Source organism: Gossypium raimondii, chromosome 2 (assembly GCF_025698545.1).
Source record: "Gossypium raimondii isolate GPD5lz chromosome 2, ASM2569854v1, whole genome shotgun sequence".
Taxonomy (NCBI): Eukaryota; Viridiplantae; Streptophyta; class Magnoliopsida; order Malvales; family Malvaceae; genus Gossypium; species Gossypium raimondii.
In genome coordinates this window covers 22,069,849-22,080,939 of record NC_068566.1, presented here as the reverse complement: position 1 = coordinate 22,080,939, position 11,091 = coordinate 22,069,849, and the positions used below count along the sequence as shown (strand labels likewise).

The 11,091-nt window shown below is 32.7% G+C and overlaps 1 protein-coding gene across 2 annotated transcripts; it reads left to right on the top strand.

The window, feature by feature from the left end:
- The first annotated feature begins 2,758 nt into the window (after nucleotides 1-2,758).
- LOC105788340 (xylan glycosyltransferase MUCI21) lies at nucleotides 2,759-5,188 on the top strand. Of its 2 annotated transcripts, none has more exons than XM_012615198.2 (3): nucleotides 2,759-3,470; nucleotides 3,568-3,645; nucleotides 3,819-5,188. In XM_012615198.2, the coding sequence occupies exons 1-3, from the start codon at nucleotides 3,269-3,271 to the stop codon at nucleotides 5,072-5,074; spliced, it is 1,536 nt and encodes a 511-aa protein (XP_012470652.1). In that variant the 5' UTR covers nucleotides 2,759-3,268; the 3' UTR covers nucleotides 5,075-5,188. The 2 variants fall into 2 exon arrangements, with proteins under 2 accessions (XP_012470652.1, XP_012470651.1); XM_012615197.2 differs by having other exon boundaries at nucleotides 3,565-3,645.
- Nucleotides 5,189-11,091: the final 5,903 nt, after the last annotated feature.

Below are 11,091 nucleotides of genomic sequence, written 5' to 3'. Positions count from 1 at the left end.
GGTTAATTAAAGTTTTAGTATACTTAAGAGTTTTATTTAGATTTATTTAGCTAGCCTATATAAAGGCTTCTTCATTGTTCATGAATGACACAATTTGGTTTTCATTTATAAAGTTTTCAATTCTGAGAGTTTGTTTATTGTGCAATACTTCTTTCTTGTGATTTTTAGAAGTGGTTTTCTTCTTGATTTTCTTCAACGAGACGTGGGAATTCATTCTTCACCTTTCAATTTATCAAGGATTATTTCTTGGAGGGTTGATTAGAGCCGTTAATTGAGTTTGTTAGGAATTATATCTCAAAGGGTTCAATTGGATATTTGTCCTTCTATCCATCATATCCATTGGTTTATCGTTCCATCTTCCACTTTGCTTTAATATATTTGTTTGTGCTATTTAGTTATTATTTTGAATATTTATCCTTTATTTTTTTTCTTATTTTTCTTATTTCCTTTGTTGTTTTCTAAATTTGTTTGATTTCTTCCTTTCAGGTCACATCCATATCTTTCCTTTTCGAGTTAAACAACTTGAATTCGATCCTTCTTCCGCTTCCTCTAATTCATTTCATGTCATTTTGTATCAAATTTGGGCGTTTACGTGACTTGAACAAACTTTACGATCCGCTTCTGCATTCATCCGCCTTATTTCTATATCAATTTGACTTGTAAATATTAAATAGTAATATTTACGGACTCGCTCGTCGGATTTGTGTCCCCGACACCACTGAAAAATAGGCTGTTACATGGAGACATCTTCAAGCTAGTGTGATAACTATTATTGTAGCCAAACTCAACCAAAGGAATATACCTTTTTCAGTTTATCCCAAAGTCGATTACATAGCTTCTTAACATATCTTCTAAACCTGATTGGCTCTTTTTTATTTACCATCAATCTGAGGGTGAAATGTACTGCTAAATTCTAGCTTAGTTCCCAACGGTTTCTGTAACTGATTCCAAAACCTTGAAGTAAACCTTAGATCTCTATCAGACACTATGAAATATGGTATTCTATGCAAGCGTACTATATAAACAATATAAAGTTTAGCTAATTTTTCCAAAGAATAAGTAATATTCACAAGAAAAAAATGAGTTGTCTTGGCAAGCCGATCTACTACCACCCATACAAAATTCTTCTTGGGTGGACTGAGGTGGCAGGTTCTTGATGCTTTTGAATAGGTTAATGGTTGGTATATTGCATGACTTGTGGCTTAAGTGAACTTAGGGTGTGATTGCCTATTTTGGAAGGTATTTTAGGCACACATGGCAATGTGCCATACATGGGCATATGGCACGACCATGTGGTCAGTTTAATTTAGATGCGTGGTGATCCACACGACCACAGTTTGTTACACGGCCGTGTGACCCAAGGTTACATTACAATAATCTGTTACAAGGTTTGGCAACACAACAATGTCACTTGGCTTCACATGGTCTCAGCTTGTCACATGGCCATGTGACCCTTGTTTTTACTTTTTACCTATCTTTTCGTTTAAGTTTCAAATTAATCATGATTTGTTTCTAAGTTGGTCTAAGAGCTTTGTAGGCTTGATTAAGACTTGGTTTTGATTGTAAATCATATAATACTTGTATTATTAATGTTTTGTGTTTTGGTTGATTATTTATGTCAAATTCATGAATGATATTTATCATTAACTATTGTAGTACCTTATAGTTCGGGTCTGGCGGTCGGATCGGGTATAGGGGGTTACATGTTAAGATCATTAATTTTTTTATTAGATTCAGGTCTATTGCAATGTCAGTTTTTTGTCACATGATTATTGAGTGAACATTTTTTTTAAAAGCTTTAAAATGTTATGTTAGCAAATTTAACATAAGAACTTTAATGGTGTTAACAACTAGACTTGAATTTTTAATTTGAAAATTTGAAACAGTAAAATCATAAAAATAAAAATATGAGGACTAAATTCTAAATATCTGAGAGAATATAGAAACTTGAAGCATATTATAATCTTTAAATTTTAACTATTTCATGTGGCTCGCAACTATATTAATATCTGTAAGTTGAAAGTACACTAAATATAAATATATTTATTTTTTAATAAATGTGATAATTATATATTTTTAAGTCTAAGTAATAAATTAAAATATTATTTTACTAAAAGACAAAATTAAAAAATAAAATACTTAAATTTAGAAATAATTACATGAATAAATTGAATTAAAATTTTACGCTCAATATAATATATTAGGTATGTAATGAAAAAAAGGGGAAAAAATTTAGATAGTATGAAAATAATACATAAAACTTCTGGCTTTTCATTCTTTGTTTTATTAAAGATTTGGCAAATGTGACCATCGATGACAACAAGCAACAGCTTTGGAAGCTGCGTGAATTTGCGGCATTGTGTTTTTGAAAGTTGAAAATAGCTGCCAACCAGGAGCCAACAGGGAACAAAACCAAGCCACCAAGTATTTTTTTTTTTTTGTTTTCTTTTTTCCCTTTGGTCTAATCTTAGGATATGATTGAACGAATAAAGAAAACAGACATTAAATATTATAAGAACCTAAAAACTACAAATATTTTAAAAATATATACTAAATAATTAATATATATAACCTAAAATAAACATAATTATGAAAAAAAAAACACGAAAATGCACAAATTCTGTTCACTTAATTTCTCTATTTCTAAGTTTCCTTCGTTTTCAATAATGGTAATAGCAGTCGTACACGCAATTCTTATTTGACTGCCCAAACCCAAATATATAATGTTCCCTTCAAATTCAAAGCCAATTTCGACAGCCTATTGTTTTTGACCTTCATTATTATTATTATTATTGAAGAAAAAGGGAAACAACCCCAGAAGCTCTTTTCCTTGGACCTTGTTCTTCTACATAGCTTAGCAAGGCTGCTGGCAGCTATGCATTTGAGCTTGCCTGCCTTGTAACAAGCCTCCTCTTCGCTCATATAAATATCTCTCTTCTTCCATTCTTTCTATTATACTTACTGTAACTTTCTTTTCTTTTCTTTTCCCTCAGCTCTCATATTTCTCGGAAAAAGATTTAAAAAAAACAAAAAAACAAAAGAGACAGCTTCCTCAAAGCACTCACAACATAGTTATATCTGCTTCTCTCTCTCTTAAAATAATATTTTTATTCCTTTCTTCGAACTGGGGTTTTAGTTCTTTTAGCAGCCAACCATATATAGCATAAAAAGCAAGCTTTCTCTCTGTTTTTGGGTTGAGTCGTTTAAACGGCAAGGCTAACTCAGAACATAAAAGTTGAAAAGGAAGTTTGGGTTTTGAACATAAGAAATGGTGCAGCATCAGCGTTACAGTCAGTTGAAAAATGGTGGAGATGAAGAGGCAGCAACCCTTGTTTTCGTGTGGACGAACCGTGGTTATTACAGGAGAAGAAGGCCTAAGATTCTCTCTTTCCTTTTACTTTCTCTTCTTTCTTGTGGCTTCATATTGGCTCCTCACTTCTTTAGCTTTTCTTCTGCTTTATCTCATCTCTGTAAGCTTTTCTTTCCTTCCCTGGGTTTCGATTAGTTGCCTCTGTTTTTTTTGCTCTCTGTTTATGCATCTTGATTTCTCTTACATGTTTTTAGCAGATTTTTTTGGTGTACAAAATGACGGCCTTTCTGGTGATTTGGATGTAAATGCTCCTCTTTGTTCTTCAATCTCTAATGGTTAGTAGTCAGTACTATTTTTATTTCTTTTCTGCACCTTCTTGATATGATCGGACGGTGCCTTTCATGTCAGAAAATTGGTTGCCTTAATAAAATACATATTGAACTATCATTTTTCAACGTTCCCAAACTGCTTAATTGAATCTTATGGTTCTTCTTTGGTCTAAATACAGGTTCAGTTTGCTGTGACAGAAGCCATTTTCGATCTGATATTTGTTTTATGAAAGGTGACATAAGAACACATTCTCCCACCTCTTCGGTTTTCCTTTATTCACCAAAAAACAGCGACGATAACGTTTCAAGTACGGTTGATGGTGATGAACTTCAACACGAAAAGATCAAACCTTATACCCGAAAATGGGAAACGAGTATAATGGCCACCATTGATGAATTGAACCTTATCTCAAAGAGACGAAATTCGGACGTTGACCATTCTTGTGACGTAATTCATGATGTTCCAGCAGTTATCTTCTCAACTGGAGGCTACACAGGCAACGTTTATCATGAGTTCAATGATGGGATCATCCCTCTGTACATCACTTCGCAGCAATTTAACACGGAGGTGGTGTTTGTGATCCTTGAATATCATGATTGGTGGGTTATGAAGTATGCTGACATCCTTCCACATCTCTCCAGTTATCCACCAATAGACTTCAATGGAGACAATCGAACCCATTGCTTTACTGAGGCAATAACTGGGCTTAGAATCCATGATGAGCTCACTGTGGACCCTATATTGATGAAGAACAATGAGAGTATTGTGGATTTTCGAAACCTTCTTGATAGAGCTTACCGACCCAGAATTACAGGTTTGATACGAAAAGCACAGGAGAAGACATCAGGGTGTGCATTAGCTACCCCAAAAAGGATGCACAATCAACCAAAGAAACCAAAGTTGGTGATACTGTCTCGGAAAGGTTCTAGAGCAATAACTAACCAAAACATTTTGGTGAAAGCAGCAGAGGAAATTGGGTTTGAGGTTCATGTTTTGAGGCCGGAGCCAACAACGGAATTAGCAAAGATTTACATGGAACTTAATTCAAGCGATGCCATGATTGGTGTCCATGGTGCTGCCATGACTCATTTCTTGTTCATGAGACCTCGCTACTCGGTTTTCATTCAAGTGATCCCCCTAGGAACAGATTGGGCAGCTGAGACATACTACGGGGAGCCAGCAAGGAAGCTTGGTTTGAAGTATATTGGGTACAAAATCAGCCGTAGAGAGAGCTCATTGGTTGATGAATATGATAAAGACGATCCCGTTCTCACAGACCCTTCTAGTTTAAATCAAAAGGGATGGGAATACACCAAGAAAATCTATCTTGAGCGTCAAACCGTAAAATTAGACCTCACCAGATTCCGGAAGCGCCTTCTTCGTGCTTATGACTATATCACTAGAATTCATCTCCAGTCTCAGCATTTGGCTTAATGAAATGTGATCCTTTGGAACCACACACACGTAGATATTATACAGCTGATTTGTACAGTCGGCAAACTTTTTGTACATTGTATTGTTCAGCCTAATCAGTTGTTTTCTCTAAAACTTCTCTCTCTCTCTCTCTCTCTCTCTCTCTCTCTCTCTGTCTCAAGTTGTTATTTTTGTACTCATAGACTAAGGGTGAAGTTAGAACAATTTTTAGAGGCAGAATAAAATTTTAATTTTTTTATAATTTATAATTTTAATTTTAAATGATTAAATTAAATTTTATAATTTTAATTGTATCGTAGTAGAGAAGAAAAGAAAGGATTCTTATCTTTATTTGCATAGACTTTTAATTATTAGAATTTTATAATTTAAAATATAATTATAAAATGAGAATATTTATATTAAAAATAAATTATATAAAAAATTAGTCAAGACTATTATTATATTTGTAAAATTTTAAAATGATTTTCAAGTTTAAATTTTTATCTTATATTGAGATAATATGTATTTGATCAAATAAAATTATCAACAATCATAGAATTTGAAAAAGAAAATTTTGTGGTTAAAACACCATCTTAAGATTTTACTCACAAATTTTGAAAATTTTCAATTTTGTTACATTCCAAACATTTAATATTGTAACACCCCAAATTTGATTTGAAAATTCGATCAAATTTGAAGTGCCACATTGGTACCAAATCAATCTGAACAATCAATTGGACAATTGTGCACATTAAAAAGTACAAATAATAGATCATCTATGAACATCATACTTATGAAAAAAGATTAAAATCATTAAACATAACTTAGTAAATAATCAAACAGTTAATCGATATAAAAGTGATCGACTAATCAAACAATCCTAACTCCTAAATACATGTCAAGGCTAAAACTAAATAGAAACGTCTTTACAAAATATGGGTTGCAGAGACTTTATAGTGATGCTACTTGATCACGAACTCACAAATTATTTGTAACTTATGCATGAAATTAAAAACTCGAATGCTAAGCTTTTTCACAGCTCAATGGTGAGCTCTAATTTCTAATTTTATTAAAAATTAAATTAAATTTAAATGTAATTTAAAAATAACATTTAAACAATTCGAGCTTAGAAAAAATAAAGCCATAAAACATTTCGTATAGCAAAATTGTAATTTTTCAATTTTAATATGGAAAATCTTTTGATATGAGTCTCAAGGCCCAATTTTAGGTTCAAGGATGTTATGAGCTTACACTATCTCAAGGCCCAATAATAAGGTCAAAGGTGAAGCAAATGAAATTAAGATTCGAACAATGAAAATATGTGAGGATTAATCCTTTCGAGGAAAGGGGGATTGATACATGCACAAAATGGATGAAATTTATTAAAGTCAATTCAACCAAACTACCAATTTTCAACCTGAAAAGATTAGTCAACTTGTGAAAAATTTTTAAATGGGATTTAGGCATTTATGGGCTTAGATGTCTACATAGCATTTGAAGATCTATCTCATAGCTTTGAAACTCAATTTTAATCACTCGATTGTGAGCTTGAGAGCTCAAGTTATGATCGTCTTAGTGAAGACTACACGAGCAAAATTTTTGGATGGGGTTATTATGGAAATTATGAGTTTTGAGTTTTTTATTTGATTTTAAATCATAATGTGTTTGAGTTTTAGGCTTAATTTTTATTATATATGAGTCTAATATTTTATTTATTAAGTTTGATTATTTATTTATTTCAAATTTTGAATAATTTTGAATAATTTTAAGTTATTTAGGAGTTTTATATCAATAAGAAAGTTTAGTTTAAAACTACTTATTTAAGTTAATTAGAGTTTTAGCATATTTAAGAGTTTTATTTGGACTTACTTAGTTAGCATATATAAAGGCTTCTTCATTGTACACAATCAATTCATTCATTATTCACTTTGAGTTAATAAAATGATCTTTGAGTTTTCTTTTTAAGAACTTATCTTGAGTTTTCTTTTTAAGAATTTCTCTTGAGTTTTCTTTTAAAAGAGTTTTAACAATCTTTTCAGATTGTGAGGATCATTTTCAAGATTTTTCTTGCCAAGTTTTCTTTCTTACAGGGAAAATTAAAGTCGTTTGAAGGGGATTGTGGATTCATCTTGTTTTTAGGCTCCTTAAGAGTTCTACACGTCACTTTCCATCTTTTCTATCTATCTTCTTTATTTTATTTTGTTCCTATTTAATTATTCAAATCTTTCATGTATTTAATTATTTTTTCTATATTTGTAACACCCTAATTTGACAACTCGGGTCAGATTGGGGAAGACTATGCCAGTAAAGGATGGCTAGGTTGTTGGACATAGCTCAATGGAGGTTGGTGACTAAATGGCGAAGTACTTCGTAGAACCTCGCCTATGCGGCAGGATCTTATTAAGTGGACATTTTCGCTAATGAGATCGCCACCCGTGTTTTTTCATGGTGGCTGGTGTAAGTAAAATAGCTTGTGGAACACGCTTAAGTCACTTAACATCCTATTTAAGGCAACGTGTTGAAGTTTAAGACACTTGGAAGGCCTTAAAGGATGCGATTAGTTAGTGGAAGCATACAAAAGTTAGAAGTAATTGAAGATAGTTTTGATTAGGATCTTCTAGTGAGATAGCTATAAATAGGATAGAGCATGGAGAGAAGATTTCTGAATCATCTTCTCTATAGGACCTTGTTATCATCGAAGAAACCAAGAGAGTTCTTCTTTGTTAACGAAGGTGTTAACTATTAGGGATTCAGAGAGCCTCTACCATAGATTGTTCACTAGTAAATTCTTAAACCATTCTTTAAGTTTTATCAGATAGATAGATAGAAAAGCACTACCACAAGATAGGTGGTAGTATATTTTGAATATTGGGTATAAGAGAAACTTCTACCCAAGATTGTTTGCATATCTATAGATTTTTGCTATATCATAGTTTCTTAGTAGTTCATAATTATTACAAGAGTTGTTTCGTTGTTTAGCTAAAGACGCGGGAGAAGGCCCTAGGTAACGCCCTAAAATTTTAATTTTGGGTATTGTGAATGTGTGACATAAACATCTATCAGCTTTAGTGGTTATGTATTCTGGGAGTGTTTGGGAGTTCCCAAGTTCAAGCTAGAACTTGGGCAAATTTTGGTATTTTTATTAATAAGCCCTATCTTTGGTCAGTAGGCTTTTAAGTAAAAGTTGGCAAATAATTAACAGAATGGGCCTGTTAGTCTGGTGGATAAGTGGAGTGTTAGTGTGAGGGATGTCATGGGCTCGAATCTTTAGGACGGCAAGGCTTGTATTTTTGCTCCTAATTTCGGCAAGAGTTGTGTTGAACTGGGTTTCTGAGTGGTGGATGTGTAGTGGGAAGTGAGGGAGCGATTTTAGGAGAGAATTAGGGGATTATAGGGGATAATATCCAAAATCTGATCACTTTTTCCTTTTTCAAAAAAAAGAGAGCCATTTTTCTCTCTATCTTTCTGACGTTTTCTCTCTCACATCTCTACCGAATTTTTTTTCTTCCTTGCTTCTTACTCGATTATCTTTTCTTTTCTTTCCTCTAGTGCCGAAATTCCCTTGTTCCCCCTAAACCATTCTTTCCTCTTAATTTTGTAGCGTTAAGCAGCACTTGTGCAAATTCAGTAAGTTGTTGGGTATCATTTTAAGAGATTATTTTGTGTTCAATAGTCTAATTTTGGGGTGTTGGCAGCAGCATTTCGCAAGGATAAAGGCTCTTCTCGTGATTTTGATAAATGTATTGATTTGAAGTTTTTGCGACTTTGGAGTGCTCGGGGACTGTTTAAGGACCAAACAAAAACAGGTGTGTACCCAAAACACAAAAATAAGGGATTCGGCAAAAAATTGAAATTACTTCCTATTTGGACAGCAACAGTAGGCTAACTTTGAAAAATTACCATAAATTGTGGACATTGAATTAGAGGATGAAAAAAATATGGGATTAAAGATATTTTAGTCTAGTTTCTCATAGAAGAAACAAAGTAAGGAAATGAATTTCATATTATGAGATATTTGGATTTTAGTGAGACAGGGTCAGAATGATTTTGGAATCCTCTGTCCTGACTTTGGAAAATTATTACAAATTGCATAAAATAATTATGGGTTAGAATATATATGTTTAAAATCCTAAATGACTCTAATTTCAGGGGGAAAAAACAGGAACATCATCCAAATTCTGTACGAGAAGATAATTAATTTTTAGTGCAGAAAGATCAGAACTATCAGACAGCAGAACAGGGGAAACTTTAAAGAATAAACTGTACTTATTGGCTAAACCAATAATTTTGAAATTTTTTTGGTAAGAAGATTTGTGAGTCTGGTTTCAAGAAAAATTTGCAGATCTTAATTCAGAATTCTGTATCTTAAGAGACAAATAATTTAGTAACAGTGACTCAAGTAGACAGCTTTGAAGGATCACATAAATAAATAGTGGAAACACATATGAGTAATTAACTAGCACGGGTTACATTAAAATGGATCACGAGGCCAATGCTAATTTGGATCATGTGGGCCACATAGGCGTGTGGGCCCACACGGGCAAACATCATGAGCTCGTAGGCCCATTTTCACTATTTGACTGATAAGGTTGCACAGGTCGCCAAAGTCGACTGTGAACCTACTGTAGGGTCGGTAAGCTTACCTAGACCTCTAATTGACTGAAATGACTGTATGACTGGTATGATTAAGCCTGATGATGTCCCACTGATTTGATACTGGATGCCCTGTTTACATGCATGATATTATCTTATAGCATGTCTTGTTAGAGTATGCCCAAAGATCAATCATGAGATGGTTGTAATAACATACTTGATTTATCATGTTTATTAATATAAGGCGTTACCATCATTATTTCAATTTCTTTTATGTGTGTATAAATAAACTATTTTATAATAATGCCCTGAGAGTAATATCATTATTCTTAAAAGGTCCTTAGTCAAGTATTATTGTTGGATAGGACAACAATAATGTATTAAGACTAACATGTAGTTCATTGATGATAAAGAGTTGTCATTGATATGGAATGTCAAAATCGATGCATAAATATGTGTGGTAGAGAACAACATATTAGACTAACCCGTTATGAGTATGTTTCTTGGATTATTATGTAATTGTCACAACATTACTCATAGTGATTAATATGTATATGATCCTCAGACTTGAGATCATCATAATCCCAACATCGTGAGGTGTATATTTTAATACAGATCAAGCGTACAAAGAATCGGGTTGTTCTATAAAGGCTGATGTTGGATATACCACGATCTATGTAGAGGGATATGGTTGATCAATATAGGATAAGTCCCTCCTACATAATGGGAGTAATATCTTAGGCCACTTGATTGAGTGAGACTAGAAATGCATGGCCATGCTCAAATAAGCTGATATGAGATGTCATACTTATTTGTATATCATAGTATACTTAAGATATCAAGGAACTTGGAATGGACTATGCAAGTGTGACTATTCCATAACTTGTGTCCAATCTAGAGATAAAGGACTTAATGATTATTGCATGAAAGGTTAATCATAAATAGGTTATGTCGAATCATGATTTCTTGTGACTTAGGTAGCAATGATGCATTGCTAGGTGCCACTCATTGTTTGTAACATTGGAATCGTTCTAGTATTATCGCTAACGTTACAAGAACCTCTGAGGTCACACCTATAGTTGAAATGAACGGAATAAAACATAATTGGTATTGTGTTTGGTTGTCGCTGAATTAAATTAATTATAGAATTAATTTAATTGGATAATCAAATATCGAACACATTATGTACAAGGTTGTTGTAGCATAATGAGAACATGAACTTGGTTAGTATATAAATTCAAATAAATATATAGTTTACTGAAATCATTATTATAATTAATGTAATTATAATTTTTTGTTTAAAACATAGTTATATTTATTTAATTTCTATAAACCCTAAAAATAGATATAAAAATCTCGTTTTTTCTTTGCTTGGTGTCTAGCAGCCGTCAAAGCAAAGTTATTTTTTTCTTTCAAAACAGTTTTGGGGATTCCTTCCGTTTATT